The following is a 16876-nucleotide window of genomic DNA, read 5'->3' on the forward strand; positions in this document are numbered from 1 at the left end:
GAGCACAAGAGCCAAAAATGACTGGGGGATCACAAGGGTGACGAGGTCTGGCTGATGCTGGAGGAAACCTCCACCCCCACTGAAATGCCTGTGGGGCTCCCTGGAGCGCCAGGAGATGCTGAGCAGTGTCCAAGGGGATTTGTGTCCACGCCTGCAAGGAATCTGTGGCATCTCCTCCGAGCTGCGATAGTGGGAGCTTATCGGGGTTTCCTCTGGATGCCTTCACGTCCAGACCAGCAGCGGCCCTCTGAGCTGGGGTGGGCTGGTGCTTAGAAAACCAATCCAGCTGCCTCCACCCTGGCCTTTCCCTCCCCTGTGGAGAGGCAAATCCCATGGCAGGCACTGGTGGTGCAAGTCATGCCAGCAGCTGTACTGTCTTTGGACACTCCATGGCAGGTGTGATATGTGAGAACACGGCTGTGTGGCTGAGAGCTGGGGGGTGGGTAATTCACTGATTGTACATATGGGCAACAATTAGTGTCACCAGCTGGTTCCTCACCCCACAAAACATCTGCATCACAGATGGACTTTTTACAAGGGCCTACAGGGCCTGATAGGACAAGTGGAATGGCTTTAAACTGAAGGAGGGCAGGTTTAGATTAGATAATAGAAGAAATTCTGTGAGGGTGGTGAGGCACTGGCACAGGTTGTCCAGAGAAGCTGTGGATACCCCATCTCTGGAAGTGTTCAAGGCCAGGTTGGGTGGGTCCTTGAGCAACCTGGTCTAGTGCAAGGTGTCCCTGCCCATAGCAGGGGAGTTGAAATGGGATGATCATTAAAGTCTTTTCAACCCCCAAAATTCTATGATTCTGTGATTCTATGGTGTCCCTATGGGTTTCACATCATCTCTTGAAGAGTTTACAAGTGTAGCTTATATAAGTGGAATGTATGGATGCAGTATAGCTTTAAACACCTGGTGGCTGTGAAGGACTGTGTGAAGTACTACTGGTTCAGCCTTGCTCTGCTTGCTCAGCAGCAGAGGGAGCAGGCAGGGCTGTGAGCCTGCTGTGAGCCTGTCATCAGGCCCTGCTCTGGTTTTACTCTTCGTCTGTCATCAGGCCCTGCTCTGGTTTTACTCTTCGTGACTGTCAACACAAGCTCTTGTCTTTGTGGTGCTGCAGACCATCCTGGACTGGAATGCCTGGGAAGGGATGAAGCAGAGGAGACAGTGTGAGATGAAGTACAAGGGGTTTGTCTGTAAGGCTGAAATCCTTGCATCCTGAGGGTGGGACACAGCCATGCTGTGCTGTCTCTGTTGTACAGTCAGAGGCAGGGAAATGTTCAGATCAGTGTGCTGGCTCCACCGTGCTCTGCAGTTTCAAGACCTCACTCACCTGATCTGGTGTCTCCTCCTCCAGCCTTTTCTGTTTAATCTCTCGTTTCAGAGTGTGAGTGTTTGTGCTCCTTTAGGAGAAAGCCTGGCTCCCCTTATCTCCTGGGTGATGATGTCCTGTGAGCCCTGTGGTCTCCCCAGCTTTCGCTTTCAATCTGTGGATTGAAAGCAGGCCTGAGCAGGCGGCTCAAAGCTCGGTGAGAGCATTTGCACCCACAGGGCCTGCTGCTCTCTGTTGGGGTCTGGAGGCTCCCATGGTGGGGCCCCAGGACAGGAAGATAGACATTTCCACACACAGGGGTATGGTGGGAGCATGGCCCTAAACAGGCCAGGAGAACAAGATGCTCATGGAAATGAAGGATGATGGCAAATGAGGAGCTGGTAGGACCTTGTTGGAAATCCCATGGGTACCTTTTTGGAAATCCCATGGATACCTTCTTGGACCTTTACTGCATACAGTTCTGGTGCCCTAAACATAAAAAGGACATGGAACTGTTGGAGCAAGTCCAGAGGAGGTCCAAGAAGTTGATAAGAGGAGTGGAGCATTTCCCCTACGAAGAAAGGCTGAGAAGGTTGGGGCTGTTCAGCCTGGAGAAGGTTGTGTGGAGACCTCATAGAAACCTTCTAGTATCTGAAGGGGCCTACAGGGAAGCTGGTGAGCGAGTCTTTTGTCAGCAACTGTAGTGATAGGACAAAGGATACAAACTGAAAGAGGGAAAATTTAGTTTAGAAGAAATACTTTACTATGATGGTGGTAATATACAGTAATAGGTTGCCCAAGGAGGTTCTGGATGCCCCAACCCTGGCAGCGTTCAAGGCCAGTGGATAAGGCCTTGAGGAACCTGGTCTAGTGGGGGGTGTCTCTGCCTGTAGCTGGGGGAATTGGGGCTAGATGATCTTTAAGGTCCCTTCCAACGCTTAACATTCTATGATTCTATGACCTGAGCTACCCCTGTGCCTCCATTTCACTCCCTGTTAAATATTTGTGGACAAGTGACATTTTTCAGGGCTTCTCACAGATCAAAGCTGGTGGGGTGCCTCAAAAACCATCATGCTTTTCTGCCTACAAAAATGATTTGATTCTGTCTGATAAGTCAAACAAGGGCAGGAGGAGAGTGTGGCCCGATGTGGGGTGGGTGGGTCCCCTGGTGGCCAGGAGGGTTCCGCTCTTGTTGCTCAACAATGGGGCCAGCACCATTCCTGGCAACCCCTTCGTGTAGAGCCCTGCTCTCCCTGGCTAACTCTGCTCCTGCTGACACTATCCCCTCGGGGATTACCTCGGCTTAAGTAAACTGTAGCAGCTTGGGGAAGGGCAGCACTGTGCCTGAAGCAGGATCTCACCGGTGAACCTCCTTCTGTTTGTGCCTCCACCTCCCACTTCTGCCCAGCACGATAAGAGCCAGCCTGGTATCATGGACGAGTACGTGCAGGTGACGAACCTTTGGTCAGCTTCAGGGCAAGGGATAATGTTGTGTGGGATGAGCTGAAACACTGCAGAGGGTGGTATCCTGGGAATGGAGAGCAGTGTAACTACAGAGAGCAAAGCCATCTGCTGGGAGACAAATATCAGGGGTGTCTGCAACTTGCTTGGTGCCTGCCATCTGTAAAAAATGACCATGAGTATTAAATATGGGACCATATGGAGCAGGTATTCCAGGGTATGTCAGCTGGGGTCTGTACTGGACAGCTGTCATACCAGTGCTGTAATGATATCTCTGACTGAGCAACCTGGTCTAGTGCAAGGTGTCCCTGCCCATAGCAGGGGGTTGAAACGGGATGATCATTAAGGTCTCTTCAACTCCCCAAATTCTATGATTCTGTGATTCTATGGTGTCCCTATGGGTTTCACATCATCTCTTGAAGAGTTTACAAGTGTAGCTTATATAAGTGGAATGTATGGATGCAGTATAGCTTTAAACACCTGGTGGCTGTGAAGGACTGTGTGAAGTACTACTGGTTCAGCCTTGCTCTGACTGGGTCTTGCTTCCTAAAGGGCACTGGAGATATCTTGGTGCAATGTTCATTTGGTCTGATTGAGGAGCAAGCTGTTCTTGTCCTCTGTTGTGCTCTCTGCTCATGCTCCTCTAGGCCTCTGGGGGAAAAAAGTTCCACCAGCAGGGCTGCAGCAACTGGAGTGGCAATGTTCCACCTGCTGATTAGCCCAATTAAGAGATAAATGAACTCCTAGGTGCAGAGGAGCATGTGTACTGTCAAACTGAGTCAGAGAAGTTATTCCTTGAAGAATGCCCTGGAGTTCCTGGGTTGTCATCCTTCCTGGGGCTGCTCTAGCAGGGTCCAGGGGTGTTGTTCCTCCTGTTCTTCAGTACCACGGGTATCAACACCAGCACACTTAATGGGCATTGACTGTGCCAAAACCTTCCTCTCCAAACTGAGACCTTTATTACTACTGTTGAAAGCACACCTGCCTTATGGAAGAAAATGGGTTTGGTTTAGCAGGTGACTGCTTAATCTGCAGGGGGAAAACGTGGTAAAATCATTGTAAGGCCAATGCTGAGTGAAGTTTCAACCTGTGAGGAAATCAAGGTAAACATCAGGAGGCACTGTGGAGCTAAGCACAAACAGCTAATGCTCTTCTAACAAACCTTATAGGAACACTCTAAGAGATAGCACCTGTAATAAACAAATTAACTCATGACTGTGATGGGCAATGCTGGCACATGGACTGCTTTGAGATTTTGGCTGAAAATTAGAGGAAATTGTCTAATCTCCAGAGCAGCTAGTTCTGGTAAGAGGGTCCAACAGGAGGAGTTGGGCAAAAAGCATCTACCCCTAAAATGGAGACTGGCCTGGTCACCAAAGGGTCGATGTGATGTGGCTGCCTGTGTCAGAAGGGATGTATTTAGTGACCCCAGAGATCCCCATCAGCCCTGCGGGTAAGTGAAACCGAGCAAGTACGAGCAAGTACGAGCAGGTACCGTTGGGCAACCAGCAGATATTCGCAATTCAGCCCTTGTCTGACTCACGTGGTTTGCACTTGCTCAAGATCACCACATCTGGATGCAGGGAGAGGGGCATTCCAGCTCACCTGGGGGTAGGTACCTCAATGTGGGTGTGCATGTGGGAGCCCATCACTCCATGTCCCTGTGCAGACACTGGAGGGAAAGTGCCAGTATCTAGTGTGACTCATAGGCCTGGCCTCAAATGCTTATTTTAGGTGGGGAAGAACTGCCCGTTGGAGCTGCCTGTTTTTCTCTGCTGATTGTAAAGTGGAAGGTGTCAGGTGTAGGCTCACACACTTTGGGTTTGTGTGCTGTCAGAACAGAGGTGCTCTGACTTACATGACCTATGGAAAGGTCTTGGTTTTGTTATTGTTACTCTCCTTAAACACGTCTATCACTTCAATGTCTAAAAATACCTAGAGGAACCCTAAAATTAAACAGTTCTCACATTTTCAGTAGCCAACAGAGGAACCCTCCTGAACACTTTTAAGGGAGAAATTAATGTCTCAGTGCCATCTTGTGGAACGACTTGAACAAAAGGACAAGCAGTGGCAAGAGACATATCTAGTGATTCATGATGCCATCCTAGAAGCATGCTGAAATTTTAGGGAATTCAGTGGTAATGTTGGGAATGACACTGCAAATATTATCACCAAACCAAAGATTTTTATTGCGAACTAAGATTGCCTTTTTCCCTGAGAAGACTGCAAGTCCATGGGAACCTGGTGTTCCCAGGAAATACCTGTCCATTTTTCAGCCCAAATCAGAATATGGAGATGCCTGTAGTTAAAGCCTGAATGCAGGAGACAAAGCCTATCAGCGACACAGCAGATTCCTAGTCCACAGGGAAAGAATCCACTTGGAAGGCTCCCTGAGATCTAGGAGTGAAAAACAAAGTTGTAGGTCCAGTTGTGGGTGATACTGACCCACTCGCACCTCGTCCATCTGAGAAAGGCTGTGAGATCTCCAATACACGCAGATCTCAGGTGACATGTAAAGTCAGCTGGCAACCACCATGTGCAAAACAAACTTGACACTCTTGTCACTACCCCAATCTGGTGCTCTAGGGCCCACGTTTGTGCTCCACCAATAAACAGTTGCATGGCAGAGAATGAAGTGACCTAGAAAGATTTATCTGGTGCTTGTTCTGTGCCACAGCATAGCTCACAGACTCTTAGGAGAAAACCTTCCCACCTAGAAATATGCAGTAGGAACACCCTTGCAAGCAACATGATCACCATCTGTCATAATTAGATTATCCTGAGTGTCAGAGACAGACTAGTAATTTACTGCATATTTATCCAGACATTCACTGGGGTCAATAGCTAATCTGCTCATGGAGGAGGGATTACCCCATTGCATAAAACTCTCCCTGCCAGAAGATAGACAATCATCTATGGAGCAGAGGAGAATCAGCTTCACACGTTCTTCCATGCAGCTGCTGAGGGTCCTGTGGGTGAAAGAAAGCTCATGAACTTTTGCCCACGCAGTAGAGCAGAGGGAAACAACACCATGGGCAGCATGAGCAGAGCACCATGTCCCCATTGGGGCAGCTGCTGGTAACCTCTGCAGAGCTGTCCTCTGCAGAGCCACGCTGAGAAGCTGCAGCAGGCTGAGAGGAAGGCAAAGAAAACCAGCAAAGAACCAGAAAAGACTCACATGGAAAGGTCTTGAGTGTTCAGTGGATGTAAGTTTTTCCATGATTAAGCAAAGGTATTAAAACATTTTCACCGTGGAGAGGTAAGAGCACCTGGTGAGGAGGGAGATGAGCAGAGGGAATCAGTAGATGGAGGAGGAATCAGGACAGCAATGATTCTGCTCTGGCAGCTAGATGAGATTGAAGGTCTTTGGAGACCATTTCTGAGCTGGGTTTCTCCTTGCCCCACATGAGAGGACAGACAAGGTGGCTGGTGGCATGGCTCTCCACTAGTGTGATGGCAGCTGCAGACACAGGTGGATTCAACAAGAGCAAATATTCAGCCTGAAGCAATGCACTGTGCTCTTCCCAGCTGAGGACAGCAGTGCACACTGGCTCCAGGCAGAGCACCCTCGCTGCAGAATGGGCATCCAAGTAGTCCTGCACAGGCAAATGGTCCTAATCCCATCTGTTGAAAAAAAATGACACCAAACCACCAGTGAGTGGGTTACAATGCAGAGCAGAGCCAAAAATCCTGTTCAGTTCCAGCAGAAAAGTTTACTGAGAAAGACAGCCTTAAGAGCACAACAAAGCTACTTACAGCTCCGCTGTTCTGAGGATAGGCTGCTCCGGGGCAGACACACGGGGTCTGTAATGCTCCAGTAATAGAAATATTGCATTTGTGTGATATAGCTTTCAAAGGATAGCATGTGTGTTTGTGTGGGGGCAGACTTTGAAGCTGGCTGCTGCTTTATTGGGTTGTTCATCGTTAACCAAATGAATGAAGGTGTCTGGGGCTGAAGAGAGAGTGCCAAGTTTCAAAGGGTAACTTGGCTCAGTGCAATGAAGTGTGTTTTCACAATAGGAGCACCGTGTCTACATTCCGAGGTTGGAGAGGACAATGTTTGAGAAGATCAAGAAGGCGCTCACAATTCAATGCAGCACCGTGAGGGAGCTGCTGGCAGAAACACTGGGAACATTCATCCTCATGGTAAGGAGGAGATGGGTCCAGACATGCTTGTCTGTGTGTGTGTGTGTGTGTGTGTGTGTGTGTGTGCAGCCATTTAAAACAGCAATTTGTAAGGTCAGTGGTTTCCTACAACATCCTTGGGGTTGCTCGGTGGCTGGTTGTTATTGCTCACCCCTCTGCTGTGGTGGGGTGGCAGTTTCCCATCAGGAAGACTGTCTGCCAAAAACCTTCTGGAGCTAAAAAGTAATGCAGGGAGTGGGAGGTGGGTGCTGGGAGACAGTGAAGGAGGTGGGATAGAATGATAATATCACAGAACCATTTAGGTTGGGAAAGACCTTTAAGAGTTCAACCATTAACCCAGCACTGCCAATCCCACCACCAAACCATGTCCCTAAGTGCCACATCTACATGTCTTTTAAATACCTCCAGGGTATTATATATATTATCATATTCATATATAATACTGATATATTATAATATATATTTAATATCTATACCTCCACCACTTCTCTGGCCAGCCTGTTACAATGTTTAGCAACCCAGCTGTTGAAGACATTTTTTCTAATATCCAATCTAAATCTCCCCTGGTACAATTTGAGGCTGTTTCCTCTTCTGTCACTTATTATCTGGGAGAAAGAGACTGACCCCCACCTGGCTACACCACCCTATCAGGTAGTTGTAAAGAGTAATAAGGTCATCCTTGAGCCTCCTTTTCTTCCAGCTGAACACCCCCACCTCCCTCAGCCATCCCTCATCAGACTTGTGCTCCAGACTCTTCCTCAGCTCCGCTGCCCTTCTCTGGACATGTCATTGTTTCAGTTCTCTTCTAGGAGAAAACTGAGGAAGAGTTTGGGAATGAAATCAAAGAGCAGTGTCTAGTCAGATAGAGTAACACAACACTCATGCCAAACACCCTGAAAGATCCCATACAGTGAATTGAGGCTTTTCTTTCTGCCATGACAGAGGCAATGGTGTGGTTGGTGGGTCCTGAACAGGTCTGGGGGGCAGACCCTGACTCCCCTGTCATAGACAGCTGCTGTGAAATGAAAACAGCATTCATCCATCTTCCTCTCTCGGTGTTGCCAGGGTAATGAACCTTCCGGAGAAATTCTCCGGAGCCACAGCCCACCATTAGGAAATGTAATTACCGGGTGTGAAGCATGCCAGGATTTCACTTTTGGTTTTCTTGCTGCCAATTGAATAGTGCTTATGCAAATCATACATAAACTGCCCCCTTGCCTGAGGGATCAGTTTCACAAAGAAAAAGCTAAGTGGGCTTGAGCTCCTGGGCTGCTTCCAAATGTTTGGGGAGAGAGCAAGGAAGGCTTTACAGTCAGAACTGATCTCTGGTGGGGGTGAAGTACCCAGAGGGATCAGAGACTGTGAGTTTTGGAACAACACAGTATAATGAGATCCTCCCTCTGAAAAAGTCCAGTGTCTGTGCCAACTTACTACACCTGGACTTAGCCTGGGCTGAGATGCTTTGGACTGGACAGAGGCTGGCATGCAAAGGCTGAGCATAACCCCAACAACTTGCACGTGGAGATTTGCACAGGAGGAAGATAAGATTTGTGTAAGCATAGGGACCTTTCAACAGAGTTGACTGTACAAACGAAGGTCCTCATTTTCAGGGGCAACAACTGCCCGTGCAGAGGGTGGTTGTTTTTTCTCACATCATATTGCACATTCACCTCCTTGAAGTTCACTCCTAGGCAGTTTTGTACCCATAGTAAGTCAGAGTACAGGCATCTCTGAAGCCCCAGAAACAGCTTAGCAAACCATTTTCCAAAAGCAAATTGCTTGCCATTCCCTTCATTATTGGGTGATTGAAGTTCCCAGGTGACAAAGAACAATTCAGGGTCATCCTGCCATGACTGTCTCTGGGAAGCAGCATGAGGTAGAGACTTTTCTCTGTACTCTGACAGTCCAAGGCAGATTTTGTGGCCTGCAGCTCACATTGGCTCTTCTCTCACTGATGCATGTGAGGGAATAGAATAAAAGAAGGGCAGTGCATGTGGACTCCCACCAAGGGCTGATGACAAGCACCATCCAGCACCCAACTCTTCAGCAGCGCCTTGGCCCTCAGTGCAAACGGGAATGTGCTGGATGCATCTCCAGGATGTTCTGTGGCCTGCCTTATGTTTTTTTTCAGGATAGTGCTGTTCATGCACAGTTATATCTCTTTCCTTGTACCCTTCTCTCTGCACCTGTGTGCTCTGCTGCAAAACCTGTGCCTTATGCATTTGGCCTTCTCTTGGATCTGGCTTTGGAAAATTCAGAGATGAACATGCAGATGCTTTGCAGATGCTGGGGGACATCATAAACTGCTTTTGGGGGTTTTTGCTAAGGCAATCTGAGAAGAGCTTACATTGTGCAGGCTGCAGCTCTGTGCAGAGCACAGAGTGTGGTCTGTGTATATGAGAGAGATAAAACAGCATCCCTGGGGAACAGGGAATTTGAGTGATGTGTGAAAGCATCGAGGGGAAGCAGATGCACGAGATAAAATTTGGATCCAGGCCGAGTAGCCAGAAAAGATCACAGTTAAAACAGTACGGGTCAGAGCAGAGGTTTAGATGCTGGAGAATATATTGACTTTCTTGTTTTTGAAAGACATGTCATCCTGCTTAAACATCAGTACAGTCCTCGGAACAGGATATACCTTCCAAATCCTAAGTTGTTTGCAGGGCCAAAACCTCACAAGAAGCTTCGTCCTTCTCCAGATTTCAGTGTAAGACCGTTCAAAGAACTGATTTTTCCAACCTCTTGCCATATTAAAAAAGTGACATAGAACTCATTTTCAGGACCGACCAATTTCTTGAATATGTCTTTTCCTGCTGGAGAGTGTATACTTTTAATTTTTTCACTGTTTCTCCTTTAGTCATTTAAAAAATATTGAAACTTTGGCTGTTTTCAAACTGAAAGTCTTATGTGTTGAATGGAAAAGTCAAACAAGAATTTCCTTTCTTGTCTTTTGCTGGAATGTTACCAAAATTAGAGTCGAGTTTGGCAAATAGCTGTATGTTGCCCAAACTACATTTTTAGTCAATAAATTGCGCACCAGGAAAAGAAAGACAATAGGAATCTGCTCACCCTCCTTCCATCCATCTTGGACGTTGCCTCTGAGTGGTGATGCTCCCCTGCCTCATGTCCCTGGTTTCAGGCCCAGACATCTCTGCTGTGGTTGTGTGAATGATCCTCATTGAGTCCCAGCTCTTGGTGTGGGTGTCTGGGGTTTGTCTCTCCACACTCAGTCATAATGAGAGTGCCTGGTTTGTTTTGATGGGCACCAATGAGAAATATCCCAGGCATCACTTCAATTTTTGCAGGGGAGGCTTGTTCTTCGTCTTCCGACCATAGGCACCTTAGAGACTTCCTGTCTTTGGGAGTTTATTGGTATTGCAGAAAATGTAGCAAAGAAGCTCAGTCTACCACAGCAACAACCATACTTTTAACACTCCTTTCTCTCTTTCTTTTTACACAGGTTTTTGGCTTGTCCTCTGTGGCACAAGTGGTATTAGGAAAAGGAAACACTGGTCAGTATCTGAGCATCAATATGGCATTTGGCATTGGTGTTACTCTGGGAATCCATGCATCTGGAGGAGTATCTGGTGAGCAGGACACTTGAGCATGGGACATATCCATGTCCCCTAAAGGCCACATGCATTGGGAACAGCACCAGTGGGCTGTGGAGGGGCTGATGACAGCATGGCAAGGTAGAGCAGTGCCCTCACCCCAAAAAGGGCAGTCCTAGGGTACCCAAGCAAGAAGAGTAGAGCAGGTCTGTTTGGTGACCATGACCAGGGCCAGCTTTGTGACCTGGAGAACACAGCCAAATCTGGGAGGAGGGGCAGGTCAGAGGTCAAGCCAAGGTATTGCAGTGGTGTGGCATTGTCGGCAGGGGACAAGGCAGGCACAGCACATCTACAGCATGCTGTCCCCAAACTTGTGCTCTGAGCTGTGATGGGGCAAGTGGGACAGGGAGGGAGGCAGAGGTTCTACCTTCCCCTCCTGCTGCAGAGCCAGGTTTCAGCAGTTCTCCCGTTAGGCAGTTGGGATATGGCATCATGGCCTAAGGAGACAGGGAGGTCCCAAAACATGCTGCTGATATGACCCATGGGGAAGTAAATAATTCATTGCAAAGGAGAGCTTACTGCTGATGTCACAACAAGGAATGGTATGCAAATTTTCTCCTTACCATCCACATCCATGCACACATAACCCGCACGAGGTGGTGGTTCAGGGCCATGGGGTGCCATCCCTCACATGGCAGAGCATTACCTTTGGCTTGTGCTATTTCTGCATTCATTTGCACCAAGAGATGAGATTAATGGTTCTAATGGGCAAAAAATTAAAGCACCTCTTTGCTCTTGAACTGTTGGAGCAGAGAGAGAGGTCCGAGCTTGGGGCTGGCTTGGAAAAATTTTCCATGCGAGCAGTCAATGCTTGGTTTCCTTGACTTTTGGAGCTGGTGGAAAAATCCTGGGAAAAGTGGGCTGAGGAAAGTAGGTCCCGGCAGTCCCAAGTGACTTTTGAGAAGGAGCTGCTCTGCTGAGGGCAGAGGGCAGAGGGAAGGGATCTCAACTCAGCCAGCAACAGTCTGGTTATGGAGCAAACTTCAGGGCTTCCTGTCATAGTAATTTGGCTTCAGTGTGTCACAAGATGCTCTGAAATGGCTGGTCATACCCACAAAGGAGCAGAGGATCAAAGAAATAGGGATCTACTCCCATTCCATTTGTGATTATTGTAGCAAGGCGATACATGCACATTTACTTCTCTCTGTCCTACACTTTGACGAGACAATGGGTGTCTGCATCTTACCCCTTCTAGAGTCTGGAGTAGGAGATGGCCATGAAGGCTGGAACATTTATTGACCCCTAAAGTTTATACCTACTGGGCAGGAAAAACAAATATTTCCTTTAGAAATATGGGGACATGGGGCCTGGAGAACACACCAAGGGCACCAAACCTGGATTCATGTAGTCCTTCTCCAAAAGTACCGTTGTGATACCAAGCTCCTCCACAGAAAGTGTCCCATCAAAACAGGGAAAAATGGTCTTGCACTGTGTGAAAGCCACATACTAAAACATATCAGGACATGCAGTCCAAGATTACAAACTCTGCAAGGGAAGGACAGGGTCTGCTTCAAACTAGTGGGAGCAACCATGGTCTGGGCATGGTTGAACATCCTGGCAACCACTTCTCAATGCAGTGATGTCCAAGAGCTCACCTGAGTCCCTGCTGACAGCCCTGTGTAGGATTTGCTATGCATTCACAAAGATATGGGTCATCAGTGGCTGATTCTGCAGTTTCCCTTCATGCCTTGACTGCCAGGTACGCTAAGGGCCCACAGCTCCCATCAGCTGGGGTACTCAGCTTTGCCTGGATGAGGCCCTTCTTGTCTATTTGATGTTTCCAGAAGGCCCTGTGATTGTTTGGGCTAAGATTTGCCTCATCTACTTGTAGCTGTTTAAAAAGTGGCTAAGTCTTGGCTCTATTTAAGCTCAATAAAGAGCAGCCCACTGAAAAACTCACAGAGAAACTCATGCCGTGCTGAGAAAGGTATCTCTGACTGGCAAGATGATCCGCTCTCTGGAGGCAGCCTGTGGTCTACAGAAGTTTTAGAAGACTAAAGCTAGTAGCTCTTTGACCTGTATGATTCAGCTGAGCAGGGAGGATGGCTCAGTTTTGTGTCTGTGCAGGAGTAAGACCCTGCTCTGAGAGAGTCTTGGTGTTCTGGAACAAGGTCTGGGTAACCACTGTGTGGCATGGGGCATAGAACCATGGAAGGGTTTAGGTTGGAAGAGACCTTTAAAGGTCGTGTTGTCCAACCGCCCAGCAGTGAGCAGGGACATCTTCAACCAGAGCAGATTGCTCCGAGCCCTATCCAACCTGGTCTTGAATATTCCCAGGAATGGGGCATATGCCCAGTCACATGCTCTAAATCAGCTACATCAGGGCTGAGGCCACTTTCTTTTTCTGTGATTTTGCAGGAGGTCATCTGAATGCTGCCATCACCATAATGGAGTACATTTTAGGAAACCTCAGCTGGAAAAAGCTCATAGCTTATCTGACCGGCCAGTTCCTGGGCTCCTTTACGGCAGCAGCCACCGTCTTTGGTCTCTACTATGGTACTGTTGTGTCTTTTATCACAGAGGTTGATGGAGGCATCACTTCATTCAACTCACAGTATCAAAAATATGTCCTTTTGGAGTCCACAGCATAATTTCTGAGGAGGGCAAGGCCTGTGAGACATACTTCATAGCTCACGGTCAGAGCAGGTCCCAGATACCTCTGGGAAGGATATGCAGTTCCTGGATGACATAGCTCCTTTTGCTCAGGGCATTCTCACTTTCAAAACCTGTCCTCAACTGAAGTGCAGCAGCTGCATTTTGTCAGCATTTTGTTTCCAGGTCTGCAGGGGCTTGAGTTACATGAACTACTGTGTATTAGGTACAGCTGGAGCTCTGGGGGACACTGCTGGTCTGTGAAAAACAGGATCACAGACACTGGGGGTTTTGAATTGTGAGCAGACGACCTGCCAGCCGTTGTTTCCAGCATGTCTCAGTCTCAGGGTTGGAGGCCTCCAGCGCATGCAGGCTGCTGGAGCAGGAATAGGGGGCATAAGGAAGAAATTGCAGACCAAAGTCTGTGGGCAACAGGTATTGGTGAGATCATGCCCTGAGAGGAGTGTGTCACCTCCATCATATCTTCCATTACCTCTCTTCTCCTTGATGTCTGTGCTGGCTGCAACTGGTGGACATGTGTATGTGACTTGTGGGATGAACTCTGTGCTAAGTTCCATAACTCCCACTTCTCCTAGATGCTCTGTACGACTACACCAAAGGGAACTTCACAGTGACAGGACCGATTGCCACTGCACCGATCTTCGCCACTTACCCCGCTCCCAATGTATCCTTGCTGGGGGCCTTCTTTACAGAGGTCAGTAGGAATGGCTGTGGTATGCTAGGAGAAGGTGGGAGGTAACAGGTCTGCTACAGGGTACCCTCAGGGTAATGCCTGCAGGATTCTCTGCAGCTTGGTCCAAGTGCCCTTCAGTCACTTTCCCTTCGTGCAGCACAAGCAATGGGAAATGACCTGTATCAGCAAACATCTCCTTTGGGTTCTGGGCAGTTCCCTGAACTGTTCTTGCCCTTTTTGGATTCTACACCCACTCCATGACCCTACGCAGCTGTGCTGGCTGCACCTGCCCAGTGAAGAGAGCCTGGGACTGTCTTCACATGAGCGCAGCCTGGACTGAAACTCTACAATTTGAATAGTCTAATTGAGGCTGTGTACAGTTGATTCCCAGCACACAGCACAATGCCCAGATGCCCAGAAATAGGAAAGGGATGTGTGAAGCACTGAGATATTGGAGAGGGAAGATTCACTTCAGTGAATATCTTAGGAAGTCAATGATTTTTTTTCTGAGCTGACAAAACTCCTGACTTGGCATGATGAGGAAGGTGGTGAGAGTGGGAAGAGCCTACAGGTGGGGAGCTGATCACTCAGCCTCCTGTGCATCAGGCCGTGTCCTTGCTGCACAAGAAAGCAAATGACAGTGACAGTACATTGTTAATAGCTGCAGAGTTTCTGCTTTTGTTGGCATCTCTGCAAGCAGACCAAGGCTCTCCAGCTGCATTTGCTGAAGCAGAAAGAAACAGGAGCCATCACCTCTATACAAACTGTGGTTCTTGATGTCCTCGGCACTGCAGATCTACAAATGCCAGCTATGTACTGTCACTGATGGGACATTCAGCTTCTCAGATGAGAATCTGGTATCTGCATTTAGTTCCAGGAAGGGCTAAAGCAACAGGTCGTAGTAAAAACATCACTCCCTCTAGAGAGGATCAGATTTGTCTTGTTAGCTGTTTGCTATGGCTCTGCTTCTGTTAGACAAAATGTACTTAAAATAACCCATTTCCCTGACTTAAGAGGTGGAGGGGGAGAATTTGTTGCTGAGAAGTTTGTGTCAGTCTTAGAGCACTTTTGGCAGAGGTGAACACATTTTTGTTGAGAAATGAGTCTGAATTTTCTTCGGTCCACCTGTGAGGCAAGAGTAACATTTGGGTCCTCCCTGCCTTGATCAGACCGTGAATCTTACCTCCTCTTTGATTCTGGGAAGCCTCTTCCCCTCTGCTGAGCAGAATCCTTCCGCCTTTTCCATTCTGTCCTGTGACCTGTTCTCCCTCTTCTGCTCCTGCAGTTCACAGCGACAGTTATGCTGGTCCTGGGTGTTCAGGTCATCCACGATGAGAAAAACAATGCAGCCCTGAAAGGCACTCAGCCCCTGGTCACCGGTATCCTGGTCCTGGGCATCGGCCTGGGAATGGGGATGAACACAGGCTATGCCATAAACCCTTCCCGGGACCTGCCCCCCAGGATCTTCACAGCAATTGCTGGCTGGGGAACAGAAGTCTTCACGTGAGTAACCTGTTCTGCTTTTACACTGCCCAGCTTGCAAGGAGAGGAGATAAGCCCACAACAACAGTCCCGAGGCCTTTTTCTTTGGGCCAAATGATGGTGTCACTGCAGAGTGTGTTCTCCATTCTCAGAGAGCAAGGGTTGTGCCTAGAGGAGCCCTGGGCACTCTACTCTGTACACCAAATTTGGGGTACACTAATTCTCCTGCATGGGATTCACCTTGACACTGATACCTCAGTTTGGGCACCAAACTGGTGACCTGTTCACTGGAGATCTAGCTGGTTATTGCAGTGACCAGAGAGCCAGAATGCATTCAGCTCACCTGAAAGCATGTACTTACAGCTGGATTGCTGAATAGCTCTCCTACATTTAGATGTCTGAATCTGGAGATGAAATCCTACCTTCCTCTATCTAGAAAGATGGTGCCATGCTATGGCTTTTCCTATGGTTTGGTCATTACTGCAGTCTCCTGTCCCAGATGCCCATTTTCCTTCAATTCCCTGAAAATGTATTTGAGAGGTTGGTAGAGGAGGTGCAGATGTTATTGGAAAAGGGGAGGGAAAATGTTGGTGCCTGTGTCTGAGAGTCACACTCATCAAGATCACGTAGACTATTTCTTTTGGATAACAAGAAACCTGCAGACAGTGTGGAGCCACATTTTCATGCTGATGGGGAAAATGACCTTCCCTCCAGCAATCAGGTGGTGGAGAGCGAATTTATCTAAGCCAGTTGTAGAGCCCAGTACATAAAGTGGGACAGGCACCTCTGCTCACACAGCTCACCCCTGCCCCAGCAGACTCAGCTCACTCCTGCTGCACAATGACGTGGCAGGGTAAGATGTTCTAGCCTGGCTCACCAGCTGCCTTTTCTGTGTTTCTTTTTAGGGCTGGACGTAACTGGTGGTGGGTACCAGTCACAGCTCCAGTTCTGGGAAGTCTTGCTGGTGTTTTAATGTACAAACTCTTCATTGACTTTCACAACCAAGCTGATGAGGAAATTGAAAATAAGAAAGAACAGAGAGGTGTGGAGATTTCCAAGCTGTGACAACCACGTGCTCCGATGACACACAGGAGGAGCACATCGTTTGTCCAACATGCAGATGAGGGACTAGTCTTCAGTAAACCCACTCTGCTTAACCAGACAAACTTGGTCTCTGAGATATTGGGCAGACCTGGGTAGGGTTAGACCTGACTGACCTGAAGAAATTATTCAATCTCCCTGTTTAAAAATCTACCAAAAAAACCCAAACCCAAATGCAATCATCACATTCTGAAGAAAAGCAAAGTAGAGCTGCAAGACTCCAGATACCTGTATATTCATATAGATCAAAATACAGGAGTCAACAATGGCAGAAAAAATGTGATTAAGTTTATTAACATAGAACTTTGGTCTGGAATATTCTTTGGTAAGAGGTAGATACCACCCTACCAAAGGATAGTTTGGCAGAGCACAGACAAGAGAAGAGCAAGGACAGTCTAAAATAGACACATGAACTTCTTTTTTTTTCCCATGCTTGTTTTTTTTTTTTTTTTTTTTTTTTTTTTTAAAATTTAGGA

The 16876-nt window shown here is 47.9% G+C and overlaps 2 protein-coding genes across 5 annotated transcripts in view; one reads left to right on the forward strand and one right to left on the reverse strand.

Moving 5' to 3' along the window:
* Positions 1-2525: 2525 nt before the first annotated feature.
* LOC108499342 (aquaporin-7-like) lies at positions 2526-16849 on the forward strand. Of its 4 annotated transcripts, XM_017819079.1 has the most exons (8): positions 2526-2763; positions 5732-5980; positions 6795-6920; positions 10381-10507; positions 12890-13027; positions 13720-13838; positions 15103-15320; positions 16205-16849. In XM_017819079.1, exons 3-8 carry the CDS (start codon positions 6831-6833, stop codon positions 16362-16364), a joined length of 852 nt encoding a protein of 283 aa, XP_017674568.1. In that variant the 5' UTR covers positions 2526-2763; positions 5732-5980; positions 6795-6830; the 3' UTR covers positions 16365-16849. The 4 variants fall into 4 exon arrangements, with proteins under 4 accessions (XP_017674568.1, XP_017674566.1, XP_017674567.1 ...); XM_017819077.1 differs by lacking the exon at positions 5732-5980; XM_017819078.1 differs by lacking the exon at positions 5732-5980 and having other exon boundaries at positions 6798-6920.
* TPGS2 (tubulin polyglutamylase complex subunit 2) overlaps positions 5991-16876 on the reverse strand; it is a 41916-nt gene continuing 31030 nt past the window's right edge. Inside the window, exon 7 of the mRNA XM_017819081.1 lies at positions 5991-6398. Within this exon, the coding sequence (XP_017674570.1) occupies positions 6270-6398 (129 nt within the window). The 3' untranslated portion in view covers positions 5991-6269. The remainder of the gene's footprint in view (positions 6399-16876) is intronic.

This window comes from Lepidothrix coronata, unplaced genomic scaffold (assembly GCF_001604755.1).
Source record: "Lepidothrix coronata isolate B3197 unplaced genomic scaffold, Lepidothrix_coronata-1.0 Scaffold72, whole genome shotgun sequence".
NCBI classification, from domain to species: Eukaryota; Metazoa; Chordata; class Aves; order Passeriformes; family Pipridae; genus Lepidothrix; species Lepidothrix coronata.